This window comes from Pezoporus flaviventris, unplaced genomic scaffold (genome assembly GCF_033815535.1).
Source record: "Pezoporus flaviventris isolate CSIRO_AGI_PZ_B2104156 unplaced genomic scaffold, CSIRO_AGI_Pfla_v1 ptg000006l, whole genome shotgun sequence".
In the NCBI taxonomy this organism is placed as follows: domain Eukaryota; kingdom Metazoa; phylum Chordata; class Aves; order Psittaciformes; family Psittacidae; genus Pezoporus; species Pezoporus flaviventris.
Window position 1 is genome coordinate 20,969,805 of NW_026892554.1, and position 24,427 is coordinate 20,994,231.

The window sequence follows — 24,427 nt, forward strand, 5'->3', positions numbered from 1 at the left end:
GGTCTGAATCTTCAGAACACCAAAGGCACTGCCAAAGTCAGTTGAGTGCCTGGTATCTTCAGGAATGAGATCACATGTACCAAGTCTATCTTGGAAACAACACTGCCGCAGGCAAACCAGGCCCCTGCAGAAGGCTGCCCACAACTAACTGCAAGCCACGTCCTTTCTCCTCTTGCCCACGGTCACACATTTCCCTTTGCAATGCTCTTCCTTCCTTTTTTGTCTTCCTGTTTAGGAGGTTGAATTTGCATACCGCTCCTTAGCATCAGCCTACATTTTGCCAAAACAGGCAATGCTTGGTAGGTAACAAGTAACCCTCGCAGCCAGTTTGAGGACAACCTTTTCAGTGGTGTTTTGCATTACAAAGCTTTCCCAGTTACACAACCAAGTTTTAATGCTACCTGAGGGTTTCCAAACAGCGAGCTCATCCCATCCTTTCCTTCAGGTATAAACATGGCTATGTGAGCACTGACACTCTGCAAGGCCCAAACATGTTGCTCGGTTCTCTGTGCGCCCAGACAAGGTGTGGGATCTGCAGGCAGAAAGGAAGCCTTGCTCCTGTGATCCCAAGCAGGCACTGCAGAGGCTCAGCCATGCCTGGGAGCCTGGGCTAAGAGGCGATGCCTCGCAGCTCTGCAGCTCCTCATCTGCTCAGGCTGAGCTCACCTCTGCTTGGAACACATTTGCAGATGTCTTCATAAAGCCACAGAAACATCTTGCACTCCAGCAGCCTGCACCTCACTGAAACACTTACCCAGTCCTTTTCATCGAGTTTAGCTGCTTCATTGTACACTTCAATGGCTGCCTTGTGCTTCCCCAAAAGAAACCTGCAAAAGCATTTCAGGTTTTATTGTTAATTGCTTTGAAACCCTGCTGTGCAACCACTATCACCTCTGCTAGTGAGAAATGATGCTATTTGCTGGCTCTCCAGAGACCTGCACGAGAAGCCCTGAGTTTACAGTCTCAGCAATATTACAATCTGACTCCTGCTCCCTTCCGGGGCTAGGCCATCAATCCTGAGAGATGCTGAGGCACAGCCTCGCATTACTGGAGATGCGATGAATGAATTCACAGGCTCTGAAGTCTGCCTTTGTCTCAAAGGAAAAAGAGTGGTCTAATACCTAAAGGGGCTACAGGAAACCTGGAACGGGACTTTTTGCAAGGGCCTGTAGGGACAGGACAAGGGGAATGGCTTTAACCTGCCAGAGGGGAGACTGAGATGAGCTCTTAGGCAGAAGCTCTTCCCTGTGAGGGTGCTGAGGCACTGGCACAGGGTGCCCAGAGAAGCTGTGGCTGCCCCATCCCTGGCAGTGTTCATAGAATCACAGAATAGAATCATAGAATAGTTCGGGTTGGAAAAGACCTTAAGATCATCCAGTTCCAACCCCCCTGACATGGGCAGGGACACCTCACACTGAACCATGTCACCCAAGGCTCTGTCCAGCCTGGCCTTGGACACTGCCAGGGATGGAGCATTCACAGCTTCCCTGGGCAACCCATTCCAGTGCCTCACCACCCTCACAGTAAAGAACTTCTCTTTATACCTAATAATATATAAACTTCCCCTGTTTCAGTTTGAACCCGTTACCCCTTGTCGTATTGCTACAGTCCCTAATGAAGAGTCCCTCCCCAGCATCCCTATAGCCCCCCTTCAGACACTGGAAGCTGCTATGAGATCTCCACGCAGCTTTCTCTTTTCCAGGCTGAACAGCCCCAACTTTCCCAGCCTGTCTTCATACGGGAGGTGCTCCAGCCCCTGAGCATCCTCGTGGCCTCCTCTAGGCTTGTTCCAACAGTTCCATGCCCCTTTTGTTTTGAGGACACCAGAACTTTTTCAAGGCCAAGTTGGATGGGGCTTGGACCAACCTGCTCTAGTGGAAGGTGCCCTGCCTGTGGCAGGTATTTGGAACTGGATGAGCTTTATGCTCCCTTCCAACACAAACCAGTCTGAGATTCTGATTCTAAACCAGACATTCAGAGACAGAAAGGGGTCTGTAGGGCAAGTTCACACAGGTCAGGTCAGCTCCCTTAGCTCTGGACCTAGAAACCAGCATGTTACTCCTCTTGCTTAAAGCACAAAGAAAAAGAAAGTACAACAGCAGCCAGGCAGATAACAGAGATTCTGCTTCTAAGGGTAGCCCATGCTTCTGGAAACCAATTCGAGTGCTGATAAGGAGTCAGCATGTTTGGAATTCAGCAGCCTGGGATTTCACCTGATGACAGGGCAAAAAACAAATATGGAGAGTCCTGCGTGGCTCATCAAAGAGAAACAACAAACCAGCACTCACAGTGATCGTGCCACCTGCTTGAGGTTGTCTGTGCTTCGGGGGTTCAGAATGGAACATGTCTGGAAAAGTTCAAGAGATTCTTGAATCTTCCCCTCCAAGCGAAATATCAAAGCTGTAAAGACAACGTATACCAGGCAAATTAGTCTGTTGTGTGCAGGAAAACTGTGCTTCCCTGACAGCAGGGGAAGAAGGGGGAGTATGGATATAACAACACTCATTCGGTCTTTCTCCCTCCTGCAGCAACCTCAGGCAGATGCTGTGTTTGAGGGCAGAACAAAACACAATCAAAGGACTTGTGTGTGTCTGGAAAAATGGCTGGGTTTCAGAATAAAGGCAGCTTTAAACCCTAACTTCTATGGGCTGCAGTATGGCCTTGGCCAACAAATCCTTGCAGCCCCCACCACAGCATTTTAAATTGCAACACCAAGTTTTGGGGCACAGTTTTTAGGGGGCAGAGGACAGGAGGAGGAATACCATCCCTTAAGCAAACAATAAGAGAACAATCACCCGAGGCAGGTAGCTCTAACAGCAAACATGCTTCTGTAATACAATCAAACACCCCATCCAACACAATGAAGGCCAAGTGCCCATAGTCCAAGGAGGAAATGATGAGAAACGCATCGATACAGAGAACACAGAAAATCTCATCTCCCATTGTGCAAACCATAAACTTCAAAACTAGGCCAAATACTTTTGACATGTTAATTTTGTACGTTTCTGTCACCTGTCCCCTTCTTACTGTTGCTGTATCTCAAATCAGAACTTGCTTGAGCAACATTCAGACTTCCAGAGGTGTCCTGCAACGTACCTTGAACGTAGACTGCATATTCACACAGCCCATGAGACTCCTGCAGCTGCTCTTTGATGAGAGCCTGGAATGACAAAGCACAGAGAGTACAACTCAATCACAGTCTTCCTCACTGAGAAGCCCTCTATCTGCTCTACTCTTCCCCCATCATTGAACTGCAGCATCAGCTTCCAGCAGACAATAAAGCCTATAAATATTGCAATAAAGGTAATCTCTGTGCACAAAACCAGATTTCTGGCTGGCCAAGTGCCTTCTGCAACCTTGATCTGGAGAATTTTGTGGAAGGGCTACATAGAGCTGTGCTGTATCTGTGCTTACTGCAGAATGCCTTAAAAAAGCTTGAATTTAAACAACACACGCCCCACTGATGGACACAGTTCTTCCTTACGGGATGGTGACAGTGGTATCACACAGAACTACAAAATGCATTTAAATGCTTGGGAAAGTCAGTATGCATGCAGAATTTGTAGCTAGTTGCTGTAAGATACTACATTTATCTGCTATGTAAGTTGCAAACTCCCATCATTCTAAGAAAGCTAAGGACAGTTACAGAAACACAACCTTGCCTGTAACAACAGCACTGGGCTGTGGCTGGGACAACTACAGGAGGGCACAGAGGAGTGCAAGCTCACCACTGCACGTGAAGAGCACTGTGCCAGGAACACTGCAGCCCTTGTAGCATTTCCTAGGACAAAATTAATTAGATATTACATGGAAAGTGCCCCAAGGAATCTCTGGAAGCATCCTCTGCTGATATGGGTATCTGCTTCCAGCCATTTGTGAAGAAATAAATTGAATTGGAGCAACTGCAGCTGTGTCAATGGAAGTCAAATGAGCAAATGAGGGGTATAAGGGAAAAGGAAGGGGGGGAAAAGTAAACTGATGAAAATGTCAGTTTTTGCTGGCTGCATTCCTGCAGTGACAGGCTTGGGGGGGGCACAGTTTGGCATTATTCCATAGTCACACGTGATCTGAAACTAAAACTGATCAACAGAGTAAGTGACCTTTGGGAAGATGAGGGCTCTGACTATGAACTGAGAACATCATTTCTGCTCCAAGACTCCTCCTCTGCTCAGAGTGGAAGAGATAAAGGGGAAAAAGAAAGATTTCTGAGCCAGGAATAAGGTGGTGCTCACCTAGCACTCCTGTCTGGTGTATGATCAGCACCAGCATCCCCTGCCTCCAAGCCAAATAAAAGGGAAGGACCTGATAACAAGGAGGAAAACTGAACTTCAAATACAGCTCACAGAAGGAAAGTGGAATGAAGACAAGGAGGGTTATTACTGACAATGTGCACTTTGTCAAAAGAAAACTAAAGAGAGGAAGGAGAAGGAATAACAAGTTGAAACTGCTCACCTGTATCTGTTAACAGATCTACATTATACCCTTTATAAAGTACATTAAGGTAGGAGCTATATCTGCTAAGATATGTTTATAATACTCTTTACAAAGTCCATTATTACAGGACATTCAACTCAGATATAACCAAGCATCTCCTGAATATGGATACTCTCTATTGCTCCATCTACATAAACCCAGGTTCTCAGAGCAAGAGAGGGCAATAGAGAGCTATCTTTCGGAGAGATCTGCCTAATTCTGTAATATCCCAGAGCAAAAGGCCCTGAGCTGAGAAATATGATGTGTAATCCCAGCTTTTCCTCCCAGATTTATTTAACCGACAGAATTCAGATGCTGGCAGGAGACCAACCAGCACGAGGGATTGTAAAGCATCTGGTAATTTTAATAACTCCTTCCTTGCACACAGCAGAAGCAGAAGAGAGCAGAGCTGGAACTGATGTGGGAGCAGAGAGCTGAGTGATGTTCAGGGCCTGTCCCTGCTCTCCCCCCGGCCTGGCTGTGCAGTCACAGAGGATGCTGCAGCTTTACATACACTGGGTACAAGGAGAGGCAAATCAACCACCCAGCATCAGTCATCTCTAGCTGTAAGGAGCACAGCAACATTGTCAAGAGCTTGGTGACACCAGAATGGATGCGGGAGTGGCACTATAAGGGGTAAAACCAATTTAATGCCTTCACTTTAAGGAAGCAATTTTGGTGAATAAACAGCTTTTTCTTGGCCTTCTACATCATTGAAAAATAGGGGAGTGTTTTAAACAGTGTTAGAGAGAAAGCATTTCAATGCCCTGAGTGGGAAAGAGGATCTAGCAAAATTCAGACCCAAATGAATAACATCACGGGTTATTGGTTTCGTAGCTGAGTCTTAAAAGAAAATTAATGGGCTCTAACGAATGCCCAAACTATGCTGAAATCAAGGAGATAATAGCAATTTAAGCCACTGGGGATACTGTCAATAACCTTCTTCATTTTGAAGCTATTATCCCCAGATAGCATGTTTGGGAATAATGGAACCCCAGACTGGTTTGGGTTGGAGGGGACCTTAAAGCTCCTCCAGTCCCAACCTGTGCCACAAGCAGGGACCCCTTCCACTAGAGCAGCTTGCTCTGAGCCCCTGTGTCCAACCTGGCCTTGAACACTGACAGGGATGGGGCAGCCACAGCTTCTCTGGGCACCCTGTGCCAGCGCCTCAGCACCCTCCCAGGGAAGAGCTTCTGCCTAAGAGCTCATCTCAGTCTCCCCTCTGGCAGGTTAAAGCCATTCCCCTTGGCCTGTCCCTACAGGCCCTTGTGCAAAGCCCCTCTCCAGCTTTCCTGCAGCCCCTTTAGGCACTGGAGCTGCTCTCAGGTCTCCCCTTCAGGAGCCTTCTCTTCTCCAGGCTGCCCCAGCCCAGCTCTCTCATCCTGGCTCCAGAGCAGAGCTGCTCCAGCCCTCGCAGCATCTCCATGGCCTCCTCTGGACTTACATCTGTACTTAACATGTGCAAGCATCCAGGGCATCAGCTTAGATCCGTAATCCCATGTAACACCAGTAGAGCAAGGCAGAGACTACCATAGAGCATCTCAGCCCACCTAAGACCTGAACTGCCTTCTGGACATGCCTATCGACCCCCACTGACTGATGAAGCAGCCTGAGGTTCCCATCTTATCCGTGTCAAATCCAGACCTCTGAGCATACATCCATCACATCTGGGGAAAGGATGGAAGACCATTCAACCTGCTATGGTCTGTATGGCCAAACTTGTTCATATTTACTGCAAGGACCCTCCTTTGTGAGCCCTGCGTAAAGGCTTTGCTGCCTTTTATTTTTACAGCTACTGTGAAGCTGGCCTGCCAAGTAAAAGCTGACTTCTCCCAATTCCCACCCCCCCTCCCCATTTTGTTTGCTGCCGTGACTGATGAGGACATGGAGAAGTCAATGTTGCCATTATGTCATCCACTTGGTTGTTCTGTTTCCCTGAGCCATACATCTCTGCACGCTGTGATTCCACATCACATCACAGAAACAGTGACTGTTCACAGAGACCAAACAAATGCAGTCAGATGAACAGAAAAGAGAAACAATTTTCCATTTGGATTGCTGGCCCAGCCTTTGTTTGTATCTATTTAAACCAAGACTGCTGATGATACAACCCTCCAGCTCCATTAAGTAAGAGCTGAATGAGTTTACTCCAGCTGCCCCCAGGAGTTCTCCAGCAGAGACAAGTCCTGACCAACCGCGGTGTTTCAGAAGCAAAAAGTCTCTTCAGCTCTTCTTTGCCCATGACAGAAGTAGAAAGCCAGCTCTTCGTGCCCCCCACCTGCCCGCTGGCAATCCGCTTCAACAGCTCCTGTTCATTTTAGCAGGAAAACACGCTGCTTAATACTAGATTTGCCATTTCCTTACTCCACTTGTCATTATAATCCTGAACAACCAGTTCCCCGCCACCCACCAAGCCAGGAGGAATCAAAAGGTGCAATGTACAACACACAAATGAAAGAATTTTGTTCAAAGGTAACCGAGATTTCTCTTTTTAGGCTTGGCAGTGATGTTTTACTCAATCAGAGTGTTTTTCATGGTCTTGCTGTAGTACCATCAAGAGACCTGCACTATAGAACTGTTGTTATCATCGTTTTGTATTTTCTCTTGGTCCCTATTCCAGAACAAGTCAGGAAAGAGGGTGCTTTGATAAGTGGTATGAAAACTATCACTCATTACATCAGTAAAGTACTTCCTAATGCAAAGTCCTACGAGCAGCTCCTACCTTGCACTCGTCGTAGTCCCTGCGGACATACAGCAGGTAGATCAACCAGTTCTTCCTCTCTAGGACTGGTAACTCTGGTGCTGTAGATAGAAAATAAGAAGAGAATACAGGAGATCAGTTTGATGAGCAGAGAACCAGGGCACAGAGATCTGCAAGCACAACACCACTGCTTCAACAACTGCAACTGCACTGGCTGGTGCAATCAATCACTTGACTTGAAGCCTGGACTGTGAATGTATAAACAGTGTCTGGGTTTAGTTTACTTCTCATACTGATGCATTGCTCAAGACAGACATTAACTACGGCCTCTTAGCACAAAACTACACCTCAAAAGACTTGAGGCACTGGCTTCTTCCAATGCAGTTACTGGAGCAAACAGCTCCAAGCACCAACTACGTCTGAATCCAACACTAACACTGCTCCACAGATCTGGGGGAATTGGTGCTTCCAAAAACACAGGCAGCAGGCTGGAGGAAGAGACTCAGATTCACATTTAGGAACTAGGGCAGAAGAATCAGAGGGCTTTAAAATCAGTTTCTGGGAGTGAATGAGAAGGTGAAACACACAAAAGGAGATTTTGGAGATTTTGGAGATGTTGCTGGTCTGAAGGTGTGAATAATTTAAAGAGGTCAAACTTAGTTCTTTGAAACTGTGAAGGAACTATGAAACATCACACGTCTGAGACACTGTGAAGCTCCTGGCAGAGAAACGTGTTTGATGCAGCAGAGACTGGCTGGTGCTCCAGCATTCCAATTCTCGGGAGCCAACAGAAGTAATTACGGCACATCACGAATGGATGTTGCTTAGTGATATTCACATTGGGTTTCAAAGTTGAACACACTGCTGTGCATTTCATTAAGGCTCGAAATGTATTGCCTGTTATTCCTCTCTACTGCGAGATGCAGGGAGCTGAGAGGTAACCATAGCAACTGGCCCAAAAGCTCTACGTTTGCAAGTCAATATTATGACAGAAGTGCAGCAGCGAAGCAAGGACCAGGCCGCCTTCTCCCAGCCCGCGGAGCACGGCACAGACCCGCACCACTGACAGAGACACAGGCTCAGCTTCCAGCACCCTGGAGCACGAGGTATTCCTTGGAGTGGTCCACAGGCCCCTCCGCCAGCTGGTGGCAAGGGTCATGATCACAGAATCATTCAGGTTCTAATCCTTTGCAGACCCTCTAGCCCAAACACCTGCCAAGGCAGGGCCACCCAGAGCAAGTTACAGCCCGAAGGAAGAAGAAATTCCACAGCTGGAAGGAGCGAACCGTGCTGGGAGATGTTCTTGGTGCAAAGGGCTCTTATCTGTTATAAAGAACACAGAGTTTAATCCAGGAGGACGGCACCTGCAGTGAGCAACAAACACGTCCCTCAGGCACACCAGGTGTTTCCCCACAATTCACACCAAGTCTGGTATCATAGAATCCCACACTGATTTGGGCTGGAAAGGACCTTAAAGCTCACCCAGCTCCAATCCCTGCTACAGGCAGGGACACCTTCCACTAGAGCAGCTTGCTCCAAGCCCCTGTGTCCAACCTGGCCTTGAACACTGCCAGGGACGGGGCAGCCACAGCTTCTCTGGGCACCCTGTGCCAGCGCCTCAGCACCCTCCCAGGGAAGAGCTTCTGCCTTTATCTCCAATCTGAACTCCCGTTTCAGTTTGAACCCATCACCCCTTGTTTATTGCAACAGTCCCTGATGAAGAGCCCCTCTCTGGGCCCCCTTCACTGGAAGCTACTATCACTGTGAGCACTTCAAAACAACCAGAGTTTCTCCAGCTGTTGAAGCTGGCAGAAACCTGTAAAGCCATTTCTGGTTCTAGTGGGGATTTTTTCCTTAAATTCTGGAATACCCAGCCAGATTTACACTAGAGCTGAGGTTTAAGTGTGCACACCAGCAATATAAAGGCAAATATCTTATAAAGAAGGTTCAAGTGCCCTAAAAAACGCAGCCCGAACTAAAAAGTAACCCAAACAAGCTAAGCTTACAGAAACACACAGGTCAGGGATCCAAATGCTGCTCAGCTGTGTGATGCCTGGATCTCTGTAAGTAAGGCATTTTAACATCTGTGTTCCCAGACCAGATTCGTTGATTTCTGATGACTTAATGTTTCCCATTCATCCTTATAATGAGACCATGAAGGGAAGAGTTAAGAGGTGCCTGAATAGCTACACATTGATTGAAATAACACCATGTCATGAACAGCCTGAGAGCTGCTCTGAAGCTGATTGAGAGGTTACCTGATTCATTAGCAGATTTATAACGACTTCCTTGTGAAAGGATTATTAGTGGTGCAATGGTTGAAGTGGACAGAACTTCTCCATCTGAGAAACAGCACTTGGGGATGCCAGACGTGCAGGAAGTGGTTGGACATGTGTGCTCTTCCTGCCACTGTCCAACCCAAAACCCCAAACCAGATACATGTCTGATACACCTGCACACTTCCTACCTCCTTTTCTAAGCATGGATTTAAAAGCAGGCACTGCAAACTCTATTTAACCACAAAGATTTCAGTTCAAGTCAAAACTAAAGCATACTTCACCATTTTGTACCCGATACAAAATCCTTCATCATTACATACAATGAAAACCACCATAAACAGGGATTAAATCAGAAGACCCTCCAGAGATACCCCAACAGGTCTCCCACCATCTGTAGTGCACACCTTGCTGAGAGGTTAAAATGAAACAGCACCATTAAATGTCCAGAGGAGGCCATGGAGATGCTGCGAGGGCTGGAGCAGCTCTGCTCTGGAGCCAGGCTGAGAGAGCTGGGCTGGGGCAGCCTGGACAAGAGAAGGCTCCTGAAGGGGAGACCTGAGAGCAGCTCCAGTGCCTGAAGGGGCTGCAGGAAACCTGGAGAGGGGCTTGGGACAAGGGCCTGTAGGGACAGGCCAAGGGGAATGGCTTGAACCTGCCAGAGGGGAGACCGAGATGAGCTCTTAGGCAGAAGCTCTTCCCTGGGAGGGTGCTGAGGCGCTGGCACAGGGTGCCCAGAGAAGCTGTGGCTGCCCCATCCCTGGCAGTGTTCAAGGCCAGGCTGGACACAGGGGCTTGGAGCAAGCTGCTCTAGTGGAAGGGGTCCCTGCCCGTGGCAGGGGTTGGAGGTGGATGAGCTTTAAGGTCCCTTCAACCCAAACCGCTCTGTGGTTCCCTGAGACAGAAAAGCAAGCGGGCTGGGGTGTGTTGCCAGATGAATAAATTATGTTAAAGCCTACACAAATGTTTTGGGCTAAGCTAAGGGAACAGCAGAGCAGCGAGCGGATGGAAGATCAGTTGTTGAATTCCCGGAGGAAAGAGCTTTTTCACACTTTGAAGACCAGAGGGACATCATCACACTCCACTCCCACGCTATGGAAACGCCTGCTGAGGATAGGGCTTGCAAGGAAGACATGCTGCATGCAGAGTGGGTGCTGAGCAGTGTGTCAAGCTGAAAGGAAAAGGGTAAACCAGACAGCAAGCTGCCTTCTGGGGCCAGGGCTGCAGAAACCCAGCAGAGCTACCTAAAAGAGCTGGGCTGGAGAGAAAACAGAGATCAAAACACACCATGAGACACAGGAGTGAACACGTCTGCATCTACAGAGATGAAACAGTTTCGCTTCCCCCAGCGACACACTGAGCTAAGGATAACTACGTGGAAGTGGGAAACCACATGGAGCTTTTACACTCCTAGAACTCATTTGGAAATAGCAACAAACTCAACTGAGGGGACATTACTCTCCTTCTCTCTTTCCCCAAGACAAGCCAACTGCAAAAAGGCAGTGCCAATGTCACTCGGAAGAGATGACTGGATTAATTCACAGATCTGGAAGGGAATCTCACATCTGAACACAAACACAAAGCTGTGTAGAAGAAAGTTGATGCACTCCCCGAGTCTGTTCCAGACAGTAAATGTGAACAGTTTGGCCCCTCCTCTGAAGCAATCCAACAGCATCACCAAGAACCAAATCTGGTGTGGATCCCCCCAGGACTGAAGAGAGAGGAAAGCCACAGAAACTGGGAGAAAGGCAATAAATTTGACACAGGAACACGCCTGATGCTCAGAAAAGGGCTGTAGGAATCAAAGGGTTACTACCAGGCTCTATACAGACAAAATCCATAGAAATCATTTATACACCTCTCCAGAGCCACAACCACCTTCACCTGCACTTGTTTTTCAAAACAGAGCAGGAGATACCTACTTCTGGTGCTTTTATCTCCCTTGGGGTTGCTCCCCCAGCCTGCTGGTACACTGCAAAGGGTCACTGCATTCTCTGGATGAAAAATGGAAATCCCAATCTCTTTGGGACTCCAGCTCCACAAAAAGGGAATACAGCATTCCGTACCTTTCTGAGGACATGAATCAATCATCACAGGTCCTGATATTTTCACCATGTTTAATAATTACCCACAGAATACCCTAAAAACCCCTGCATGTAGCTGATGGCTTTAAGCTGAAAAGCTTACATGAATGGCTTGAACCTGCCAGAGGGGAGACTGAGATGAGCTCTTAGGCAGAAGCTCTTCCCTGTGAGGGTGCTGAGGGGCTGGCACAGGGTGCCCAGAGAAGCTGTGGCTGCCCCATCCCTGGCAGTGTTCAAGGCCAGGTTGGACACAGGGGCTTGGAGCAACCTGCTCTAGTGGAAGGTGTCCCTGCCCGTGGCAGGGGTTGGAGGTGGATGAGCTGTAAGGTCCCTTCAGCACAAAGCAAGCTGGGATTCTATGATGATGATGTGTCGCTCAGCTCTTGCTGCATCAACCTGAACAGCAATGTACGGCTGGATCTGGCAACCAGGGGCTGCTAAGAGGGGCAGAAGAACAGAAAGCAGCAGGTGCACTGCCCTCCCAAGTACAAGGATGATGGGGAACTCTGGAGGCTCCATATGGCATATAGTGGTTTGCAATCGCGTGTTCATTATACCAGGAGCACATACTGCTGCAATGGATCACTCCAAAGGTTCCTGCACAGGGAAAGGCTGATGAATTTGGCCTCACCAGGAGGAGCTGAGCACATGGATCAGGCTCCTCAGGCTGCCTGCACTGCAATTTGCCACCTTGCTCAATATACAGCTCTTCAGGAGTTTCTCATACATAACTGCTGTGGATCAGATGAAGACATGCTTGTCTCTGTCACCTTTCACAGAGCCTTGCAAACAATCCCAGCATCACAGGGATACAGGGACTACAGGTTAGGAAATAATAGTTTCTCCCATTCCAGCAGTGGGGCCATTATTTGCTGTAAATCAATCTGGTCAAGGGTCAGTGCAAGAAATGCAATTATCCCCCCAACTTGGTACCTACAGTGATGAGTTTATAACTTGCATAATTACCTTCCGGCCTCTCTTCCTGGGCTTACTAAAGTCTGCTCTCATTAAGCAACAGTGACAGGGAGCCAGGCACCAAGTATGTGATGAAATAACCTCAGCCAAGAGACACGGCAGCTCCTCTGAAGTGTGTTTTGATTGAATTCCAAAGGGAATCCATCTGATCCCCACTTTCTCAGTGGCCAGTGATTGATTGCACAGCCCACTTCCAGCAGGGTGATTTTTCTTTCTGACAACGCTCCTTTAAGGAAGCCACTGGAGCAGAAACCTGGCAGAATCCGAGTGAGATCATCAGGTTTGTCTCTGTGCTGCGCTATCATCACTCTTTGCTTTGTTCATCCCCTTAGAGACTTTTTCCAAGGACTGAAAAAATGATATAGAATCAGAGTTACTCCCTTTTGTGTAAACCTCCGCTGGAAATTGTTTTGTGCTTGCATCTTCAGGTTGGGTAATTATAGCTTAGAGAGGAACTATCAAACCATGGGGTTTAGATGTAATAAAAGGGGATTGAAATCACTGTAAAGAGAGAGGAAGGAGTGGGGAGAAACCCCAAAAGGCTCCTATCAGATGGGAGAAATGGTTGCTAAAGCACCAGCCATCCTCCTACAGAAATCACAAGTGCAACCAGGCCACTTGTGCTGTGGCACAGCCAGAGGATGGTGGCTTTCACCAGAACTGCCCAACTGCAGCCATCAGGCAGCTTTCACCTTATTTCCTCCAGTGTGCAAACTGTGAGGGGCCAGGAGCAGCCAGGACCCCTCCTGTGGAAGGCACTGCTCAGTTATGGCTCTCTGTATGATCAGAGCCTAGTCTTTTTCCACCCCAGCTTATAGGAAAGAGTCTGAGCCCCAATCCACTCCCCATCCTCCAGCTTTGCAACCCACCTCGCAGCAAACTGAATAAAATCAGCAGGAAGAGCTTTGCAGGAGAAGCAGAGACACAAAAGACTTAAGGTGACACAAAGAAGAACGTGTTGTCAGACCAAAATCTGTAATACCTAAACCATACATAACACAGACCACATAGATCCACAGTCTGGATCCACTGTGATGGGCACCATGTACACACGTAAGATTATCCAAAGGGTCTAATTTGGATCCTGACTCAACTGTCCCTTTCCAGATCCTAAGTAAAACTGTGTGGTGCAAACCAGCATTCAGGCACACCGGTATTTGCAGAGTTAATAAACACAGAGGCAGTGAGTCAAGCCTCTGTTGGAACATTTTGCTATTAAGAGAGCAGCACCAAAGCACAACGTGGTAAAGTGCATCTTGCTCTGCAGAAACCAAAGCAGGAAGCTTTGCTGTGGTGAACGGCATCATCTCCCATCGTGGGGCCAGGCTTACCCTTACATACAGAAGCAGGATTCACCTTTGATTAGAGATTCATTGCCCATTTCCAAGTCATTCCAGTCACCACCTAGTAAGGGCACAAAGGCAATTCCCTGACCACTGCAGGAGACCAGCCAAATCTGAAGGGCAACACATCAAATTCCTTAAGGGGTCTTTCAAGGCCAGGTTGGATGGGGCTTGGAGCAAGCTGCTCTAGTGGAAGGTGTCCCTGCCTGTGGCAGGGGTTGGAACTGAAGGAGCTTTAAGCTCCCTTCCAACATAAACCAGCCTGGGATTCCATGACCAACATGCACCCAGCTCAGCCTCCGGAAGGCATCTGCTGCCATTATTGCCAGTGTTACAGTTATTCCCACTGGGAGAGCTTGGGGAAGGTCAACTGTGGGGCATAGCTTTGGTTACAGTCTGAAATGAAGCTCAGTGCTCTCACAGCTGTGTTCAACAAGCACTGATAAAGAAGGAAATGCAGGATGAAACCAGCTGCACACGTCTCCTTTTGCCTTGAGCTTCCCAAGCTGCCAGTGCCAGGAATTATGTGACCGGCTGTGAAACCAGTGACACAGAGCTAATGAGTATCTGCTAAACAAAAATAACACTGAAATCATAAGGCTCAAACTCAAATAGCTACTAGAAAACAACGTACCACTGCCAGGGAGTTGTATTTTCCATAATAAGGGATGAATAATGGATAGGAAGCAGTTTTAAGCTCAAATATCAAGGGGTTTAGATTTAAAAATAATGGCCTGCCTTTATACCACAGGAGCATCCTACAGACTCCTATCTAGGCTAGTGCACAGAGAAAATGAATGAGAAACCCTCTTCCTCACCCAGACACAGGCTTTCATTGAGATTCTAGCAATATCAATACATTCCATCTTGGGAAGGGAATTCGTGGAGGAATACTGGTCTCCTACACCCGGAACCATCCTTGGAGCTTGAAAATGGAGCCATAACGTATTCAAAACTCAACAATGATGAAAAATCACTCCAAATCCCTTCACCCAGAGGAGGTTTTATACGCTGTATTTCACTCATTGTGAGTACATGCATACATACGTGAGCATACAGGTGGCGTGTACACGAATACCTGTAAAATGGATAGAAACAGCAGAGAAAAGGAGAGCTCCTGCTGTAGCCATCCTCTCTGTTTATCCCCTTCCCTTGTTTTCCCTTTTGCAAACTGCTGCCGGAGCACCTTTAAATCAAACATAAACCGTATGGCTGCTCATTATTCCCAGGCAGTTGGGGTTAATAAAACTCATCAGACACAATTCCGGCACTGGCGACAAAGTCATAATTCATAGCGTGATCTTCCTGAGGTGTACGAACAGCCTCCCCATGCGCAGGGACAGCGAGGAGGAGGCTGGAAAACAGCAGGTTTCAAGAAAAAAAGCAACATTTCTGACTCTACACCTCCCCCTGCAGGAAAATGAGCCGAAGCTATCGGGAAGAGCTGGAATTCTGTCTTAAAACTGATTTATACACAAGGGAGAAGGAAAAAGGGGGATTTTCTGTTGTTAGCTTACTCTGTCTAAATCTTGAAGACTTGCTAGCTCAGACTTCAGTGGGTTTTCTGACTTAAGGCGTTTCGAGTTCTGAGTTACTCCACACAGAAATGGTTTCATGCACAAGACAAATTCATACCTTGGTTATTCAATATAGATGTCTTCTAGTGTGTGCTGCTCAAGTTGAACCTTAAGGGACAGGGGCAAGATCTGTAAATACACACCTTTGACACCCCGGACCTCCCAGTGCCACAGCGACGTTCCCAGTGGCAGAACCAGGCTGGCTACTGGGAAATCTCCATTAGCAGGACGAGGCTGGCGAGACACTGCTCCACAATCCTTCCTCCGTTTGATGTATAATCACAACCACACAAAACAACTGAATCAAGCCTAACAGTGCTTGAGTCAAGCTTAAAATTCAATTCAAGCAAATAAACACTGGGGTAAAGGTTGGACTTGATGATCTGAAAGGTCTTTTCCAACCTGGTTGATTCTATGATTCTATGAAATTTGGTGGCAAATGAGTACTTTAACAAGGAATTTGAAGTATCATCATCTTTACTTGCTTCAGAAAAAGCCAAAACTGAAAGTGTTTCCTCTGCACGAGCTCATTCTGCCCATCAGCACTGACTGCTGAGCAGAGACACACGCTCCAAACAGAAGGAAAACAAGGATCTGAAAGAGCTTTTGCTATTTTGGGGTTTAAACACCAGCTAATCTAGCAAAAAGCAGGCTGATTCACATAACAGTTCTCAAGTCCCTGAGGATGCAGACACTGTGCTTGGAGCTACTCAAGAAGCCAAGCCCTGGCACAGCATCCCAACTGTTATTTTCTTCATTTAAACCATTTTGTTTCCTGCTTGATGCCTCGAGCTCTTGTAGACAAGGAGACCAAGAACATCATCACAGCGGGCTTCTGAGTAACATGGCTTATCAGCAGCACAGGACGTCTGAGGTATTAACTGCAGCCACACTTTCTGCCTTCAGAGATGCACCTGCTCCAGCATGGCCTTATCCCTGGCTGCAGCCTCTCCAGGGGGAGTATCTGCTCTGTCGTGGGCTTCTCCATAGCCATGATCCTTAAAGATCATGAAGACAGAAAGGCCCAGAGAGCTGAATTAGTTCAGGCTGGAGAAGAGAAGGCTCAGGGGAGACCTTATCACCATGTTCCATCATTGAAAGGGTGGCTACAAAGAAGATGGAGATTCCCTTTTTACAAGGAGCTCCATGGAAAAGGTGATGGGCACAAGTTACTTGGTCTAGGTCATGCTTTGCCTAGAAAGGTTAGAACAGATGATCCTTGAGGTTCCTTCTAACCTGGGATTCCATGATCCCTTCAGAGGTACACCCACTGCGGCACAGATATAACCACGGCCCCAAGCACTTTGAGATGTACTTGCTCTGGTGTGGACTTATTCACAGCCACAGACACTTGGGGTTGTCCTGCTCCTCATCCACAGGTCCCTCATCCCTTCATCTCCAGCTCCCACTGCAGTTCCAGCCTGCCTAGTACAGCAGCACAGACACGGCAGCGATGATGACCCCATCATCTGCCACACCAGGCACGTGGCTGTAACTCAACCTAGAGCTTTCCAGTCAGATCTGTTGTAATCTCAAACCCTTCAAACCCCACGCTGGGTGCCAAATAGGGCTGTTGTGGTTGAACCCCAGGCGGCAACTCAGCCCCACACAGCCGCTCGCTCACTCCTCCCGTGGGCTGGGGGAGGGAATCAAGAGGACAAGTGAGAAAACTCGTGGGCTGTGATAAAGACAGTTTAACAGGCAAAGCAAACGCTGCACACACAAGCAAAGCAAAGAAAGGAATTCATTCCCCCATTCCCATCACAGGCGTGTGCTCAGCCACCTCCAGGACAGCAGGGCTCCAGCACACGTCACTTGGGAAGGCAAACACCATCACCTCCAACATCCGTTCCTCTTCTTCCCCCAGCTTTATACATTGAGCATGAGGTCATAAGGTGTGGAATATCCCTTGTCCCATCTGTGTGCCCTCCTAAGTCCTTGTGCCTCCTGGCTGGTGGGGTGGGATGAGGAGCAGAAAAGGTCTTCACTCTGTGTAAGCACTGCTCAGCAGTAATTAAAAGCTCCCTGTGTTATCAACACTGGTCGCACCACAAACCCACAGCATCACCCCATACCAGCTACTATGAAGAAAATTAACTGTATCCCAGCCAAACCCAGCACCGTTGCTCACTGTCTCCTCCCACAGCAAAGCAAGGACGGAAGATATTTCCCCTGCAAACAAAGCCACAGTGGCTGCAGGCATTCCCAAAATAACCTGTGTAACCAGCTTCTCAGTAATTCCAGCATCAGGAGCATAGCAGTTTGGGGATTTCCAGTCTAATCCTTCCTTTGGCTTACATTCTTTATGCTTAGTCTTTCTCTGTCTACAGCATGAGGTATTTTCCACAGAAATAAAAGCTAAAATCATTGTAAGGCATTTGTAAGAAAAAGCTTTCCTCTGAAAAAGCAAACTGAAATTGTAATGGGGGGGTCACAATGCAGCCCTGAACATTCTCACTCAACAGGAAGCAACACCCAGAGGCTGTCCTCACTCCATCCCTCCACCAGTTTTGGCTGGAAAGACATGAGAGCTGGTATCTCCCAGGCAACACTCGCTCTGGCAGGCAGGGTGGGCAGCAGCCGTGCTCCAGCTATGGACGTGCTCATCTGCAACTCTGCAGAAACAAGACCTCAAGCACTGGGGAACCCAGGATGTCTTCTTCACAAGCAACTGCTGTCTCTTAAGAGACCTTAAGGTACCATGGGCCTTAAGTACAACACAGAAGGTCCTTGCAGCATCAGGGAATTATCCTACAGGATTTGATAGCTGAAGATAAACACCACAACTGGCTGTACACTGAAGCCAGTCCCATCATTCCTGTTCAGATGATGCTGGAGACCCAGGCTAAAGCCACTGAAGACTCAAAGGCTCCAACTCAAGCTGCACAGACAACATTAACTCTGACACTGAGCAAATGCATCTCCTTTAACTCATGTCTGAAAATGAAGACATCCCAGCTACTTGCCTTAGGCTGTCTCTAAGGAGAGGAATACATGTGCTCAGGAGTGGATTCCTTGCATCCCACAATAGGTGGATAGGACAGAATGCAGAGGAATGGCATCAGTGGGTTTTCCACTAACTACAGAGCACAGGTGATCCGCTGAGACTTGTTCTACCTCAGAGGTGTCTCAGTTCAGGAAGATGGATCCCACCCTTCCTAAATCTGTCACTTACTATTTTTATACAACTATTTTTAAACCCACACCAGGAGATGCCATTTTTACCTGTAAGCAGGATGCCAGCAGAAGCTGAATGCTTTGAAATACAACAGAAACTTGCCTTGACTTTCAAAGGAACTGCACAACCTGAATTCACCAATTCAACTGTGATGCTAAAGCAACATGTTGCAACTGGACAGTTAGACCCTCTAAAGCTGAGCTATTGCACTCCACTGTACTCCCCCTCAGCCTCATCCAGTGCACTGTGATTCTTAATTACCAAAAGGCACTCAGGTTACACTCACTGTCTGCAAGAGGCACTTTGATGGCACTTGTCATTCAGTTTGCAACCAGCCTGAGAAGCAGATAGAGATTTTCCTCTTTACAGAGAGGAAATAAGTAGGTTGAGAACTGCCAAAAGATGTAATGCTGGAACTGGAACTATAAATCTTCTGATTTAGAAACTAGCACGCAAATTTTACTGCTACCAGCCTGTCCCTGCAAAGGTTTCCCTGTTCCTGTAGTCATGGATATTAATGTACACACACAAGAGGGCAGAGCTGTGCCAGCACATTCAAACTGCAGCATGATCAGTTTGTGGTGCAGGGATTACTGGGCTGGTTTTGGGGGAAGAGGATGAAGCAGAGTGTATTATACAAGTGAATTCCCCAAGAATGATAATTCATTCTTTCAATGTCACTATTCAAAACTAATGGCTGTATCAGGTCCTGAACAAGATATACACAGCACTTCTACCCACTTATGGCAGAGAGAGGAAAGCATCAATGTCTCTTCTATAAAACAACACTGTCATTACCCACTAACCTATGTTATTCAGAAACCATTTTCTTCTCAGAAGGTTGTAGGTTCAAATGGGGTAAAAGACCTTGGCTCGCACGTGGTCAGATGGAAATGAAGTGGTACGTACAGGGACAGGAACTGTATCTGCTCCCCTCCAACCACAACATTTCCACTAACTGCTTTTCCTTCTGACACACTTAGAAGTATTAATTCATTTAACTCAAGGGGGTTGCTTTTATCAGGATTTCTCAGGCAGCTTCACTCTTACAAGTTCAAAGGCAGCTTTGAAGCCGGTTCCAAGAGTGGATTTCTATTGATTTCAGAAAATGTATCAGGAATTCAGAAATGATCGGCTCGGCAAGTGCATGGAATCAGCTCCTTGGGGTACGAACATCTCCTGCTCCTCGGAGTGCTCGAGCCATTAAAATACTTACAGGACCCCTTAAAGTATCTGTGGCAGCAGGAGGCATCCCCACTGCTTCATCTGTGCGAGCAGGAGCTGCCCAGAGAGAGCAGCTGTCCATCTGCACAGGACCCACCATCAAAAGCCACTTCTCCTTCTGCATAACCTGAAAGTTAGGTGTTACCTAACAGTAACATTTTGAGATGGCTTAGCACTGTGAGCATCTCAGCAGCAGATAAAGCCAGCTTCACTGCCCATCAAAGCAGCGTGTGCAATTAGTTTCTATTAGAACCCATGGATGACACCCTTGGCTTCAAGGACGAGCACCCACATGAACAGGATGGTATTTGAGCTTAACGCTGCTGTGGGATTTTGCTGGACAAGAGTAACTCACACTGCTTGAGAATAAAATCTATTAAACAAAATAAACTACCCTGGTAAGATACAAAATACCATGGTGTTGTACCCAAACCCCACGTTTCTGTGTGGTAGAAGTGTGGTAACTTCGAGCTTCAAAGAACACCCTCATTACCACTGAGCTCAAGCACAGGATACAACCCCAGCTTCAAAACACACACACACATCACACACTTCCCTATTTCTATTTATCTGCAACATCCAAATCTAATCAAACTTTGCTGTGACTTACAAAGGGACACTGAGCACTCACGTTTATCCCTGATAAACCTACCTCATCAGCTGTTGCAATCTCATGGCAGTACCTTACTTTGCCTCTGAGAGAGTGTAATAAAAGCAGGGAGAAGTTCATTTCCTCCCTCTCAGTGACCCACACAGGCCTGACAAGACATTTTTGCTAGTTTTGCTCATAATTATATGAGACTGAAGTGGAATTCACCAAACCCAATATAAGACAAAGACTCACACCATCCTTGAAACATCCAGACACGAGGTTGACTTTGCTCCAAGGTGAAGCCAACAAAATAAGTGCTTTGCCAAAGGTCACAGTTAATCCAAGGCAGAATTCCCTGCTTCAGACTCTAGAAAAACACATACCTACAAACCATCCCTAAAATATCCCAATGCCCAGGACTGAGAAGAACACTTAATCCCTGCTGATGCTTTTCTACTTCACAAAGGGAAGGTTTTTGCTTTGACAGTTATCTACCTGACCCTTCCTTGGACAAACATAGAGGTGGTTGGTAACAACTCAGCCTTCTCCTTCTTCACAGTCTAATGGATTTCTAGCCCAAGTTCTCAAGTGAAATCTGCTTTCTTTTGCTCTGGTTTATTTATTACAACACACACATCTTTAGGTTCCTACCCTGTTATTAAAAAGCCATCACTGTTCCTCACAAAATCTGATATTTGTGTGGAAATCCAATGCATCTGAAAATGTTCCATTAACCTCTGAACTGTTCTGAGACTAAAAGGAGCCCAAAGCTTCCTTTCTGGATACGTTTTTCCACCATAAAGGGAAATAAATTCAAGTTGTGTTCCATAAAAATCAACAATACAAGTGGTAAAAGCACTTCTCCACTGCTAGGAGATACTCCAAAATGACTTGACTTGCCCGTGTGCCCACAGGAAAGTGGGAAGATGGGAATCTTCAGCCTACTGCAATTCAAAACCAGCTTGGAAAACATCCAATTCATTTAGAATGCAGAAAGGAGATTAAGCCCCCATCTCAGCAGGCTGATAGTAACTCTACATGGCTTCAAGACACAGAGCTCCCTTTATTGTACCATGAATTGCTTGGGGACAAAATATGAACATGGACAGAGTTATGGATCTCAAGGTAGCAACAGAGGGAATTGATTGTGAGAGCAGCTCTCCCCACGGGGGGAAAGGACAAAATAATGAATGGGTTTAGCTCCTAACATGTCAGCTGCTGAGTAACAACAGTCACCAAGCGCAGCCACAACATACTCTGAGGGGTTTACCTTTTACTGGTCCCCTTAGATTGCTAGATGTAGAGATTTCACATCCTATCACCGTGTACAACACCTTTCCCCACCACCACCACAATCTGCTCCTGACCCTCGTTGGATGCTCATCCTCTTCCCTGCAAGAGAGGCTCTCTGAAATCCCATCCCTTGGGCCTTTGCAGCCTAAAAGCTGCATGACAGAGTGACCCTGACAGCAGCTAATTCAAGAGCAAATTCCACCTCTTAACTCCACATTATTGTTTAGGAGTTGTAAACACTGGTTCCAGGTTTCTGCTTTGCCTTCTTTTATGGACAGGACTGCAGGAGCACCCAGAAAGGTAAAGCAACACAACAGTGAAGGGAAGCCACTTGACAGGTCTCACAGTTCAACATTATTCAACATATTCTCATCTGCATCACGGGTCAGACTGAGAACACACCCGCTGCTGTGCCTCCTGGTTAAGCACAGAACTCACAGCTGCATTCAGTCATTCACATGATTCCTTGCAAACTTGAGATCCCGTCCATAGGAACATGTTTAATACCTTTGCCCTACCCAGTACAAACACAGGCAAAAATGATATAATCTGAATCCAAGCACCGTGATGATTAAAGTTAGGACTTCAGCAGTGACAAGGTCAACTGTAAGGTCTTGCCCCTGGGTCGGGGAAGACTGGATGGAGCAGACTGAGGAGAAGGACTTGGGGGTGTTGGTCAATGAGAAGCTCCCCATGACCCGGCTGCAGTGTGTGCCTGAGCCCAGAACCCCCCTGTGTGCTGGGCTGCACCCCCAGAGCGTGAGCAGCAGGTTGAGGGAGGTGAGGCTAGATGGAACTAGATGAGCTCTGAGGTCCCTTCCAACCCAAACCACGCTGTGATTCTCTATGACATGGTCATACTCTGCTACATTTCTGCACAACACTGTTTAGTTATTGCAATACATCCTCTATCTGGGCAAAATTTCATCCGCACTAAACTTCATAGGAGACCATATTTTACCAGATAATCTCTGTATTTCATAGATCTTAATGTTGGTTTCAGTCTCTCTCTGGCATACAATGTAAACCTAAAAAGGCAAATTGCTGCACCAGAAAGTTACCAGTGTCCAAAAACGTCAGTTTAAAACCAGTTTATGCAAACAGAACTGATGTACATTTGCCTGGCTCCTTAAATTTCACCAGGATTCTCCTCAGGCAAACTAAAATAGGAAAAGACACTTTATTAAGATATCCTATGAAAATCCTATTTAAAACAGAACAAAGCAAAAGCCTGTCATGGGAACAGGATGCTGTTCTTTGCTGCCAAACCCCACAGAAGCACATACAGCATCACTTTCAGTCTCTCCCCTCCTCTCTTACATGACCCCAGCATCACACCCACACACAAAGGACACTGTTACATCACTCCCCATTACAAATCTTTCTGCTGCCCTCATTTCCTAGAGATTAACCATCAGGAAGCTCAAATCAGCTTCTGCCCACTAAGCTAAAGGTAACACAGTCAAGTATTAAACCGCAAAGCACAAAGGCTTCCAAGGCATTCCATTTCAGAGGTGTGACTGAGACTGGAGATGCCTCAGTTTACCTTAAGAGACAGAAAAGAGAACTACAGAAGTCACAGGCTGGATTACTTTTTGTCTTCACCATAGTTAATCTGGAGTCAAGAGTCATATCAGTATAAAAGAGAGATCCAGAGCCACAAGTAACTGGATTTCATTCACTACTTTCTCCCCTCTGGTGTTTTCCCCACATGGGTGAACACCAACAGAAGGAGGTGGAAGGGACACTGGCTGGTGGTGGATGCTTCCTCAGTGTGTCTGTGAGGCCCATGGCACCATCTTTCTTTTTCAGCTACTCATTTCTCTCATTAATTAAGCACAGTTGATTTATAACCCTCACCCCACCGTAAAAGAGTGCTGGAGTTGCCAAATAAGCTCCTTTTGAATGCCAGTGTGATCACTGAGGCAGTCTCCATCACAAGTAACTTAGGAATATGGAAGATCGCCTCCCAGACTGTACTCCAAAGGGCACATCACACATTCAGGGTAGAAAATGGCCAAAGCACAGTGCTCCCCAGCTGAGCTTCCCTGCATTAAAAGGTGAGGGAAAAGAAACACTGTTTTGGCTGGCACTATATCAGGGTTCTAGCAACACTCTTAATTATAATCTGAATTGATGGGGTCCTCTGGATACTTGATAAAGGAAAAGCCACAGAAAAACACCCAAAGCTCATCTTAGGTAGGCACAAAAGTCTCTGCAGTGGACGGATCTGTACTAGGGATGTGTGCAGAGCTCAGTACCACCAAGAAGTGTGTTCATCACATGCACTGGGATGAGTCACACCACAAGGGCGAGGGAAAAGGGGAAAGGAGAGGCTGCAACATCAAACTGTGCTGCAGGCTTTGTAAAGGGTCTGGGAAAACATCAAGCTTCAGCCTAACATTTAAACCAGTAACTGAAATTGTTCCTGTTCCAGTTCAGATTCAACCAGGATTTCAAAACAGTAACTGGGACCAAGTTAAACTGTTTTCACCAAAACCAACCAACCAATAATTAAATGCAGTTACAACCTGACTGGTCTCATCTCACCTGCACATCCCTTTTACATCAAAGCTTAGGAAATGCAACATGAAAAATCACCAAGATGCAGCACTAGTTTGCCAAGACCCTTTTTATAGCAAGAAGACCCTAAAATAAACAAACCCCTCTTGTAACTTAAGAAGCTAAATGGATATCCAAGTCTTTAGCAT

General features: G+C 46.9%; 1 protein-coding gene across 2 annotated transcripts in view; it reads right to left on the minus strand.

The window, feature by feature from the left end:
* The window catches only part of BBS4 (Bardet-Biedl syndrome 4), a 41,692-nt gene that overhangs the window by 15,070 nt on the left and 2,195 nt on the right, over positions 1–24,427 (minus strand). Inside the window, exons 3-6 of one of the 2 annotated variants that reach the window (XM_061447420.1) lie at positions 7,196–7,275; positions 3,097–3,160; positions 2,289–2,400; positions 755–827 (exon numbers count right to left, since the gene is read on the minus strand). In XM_061447420.1, coding sequence (XP_061303404.1) covers positions 755–827; positions 2,289–2,400; positions 3,097–3,160; positions 7,196–7,275 — 329 coding nt within the window. The remainder of the gene's footprint in view (positions 1–754; positions 828–2,288; positions 2,401–3,096; positions 3,161–7,195; positions 7,276–24,427) is intronic. The other variant, XM_061447421.1, reaches the window with a different exon arrangement.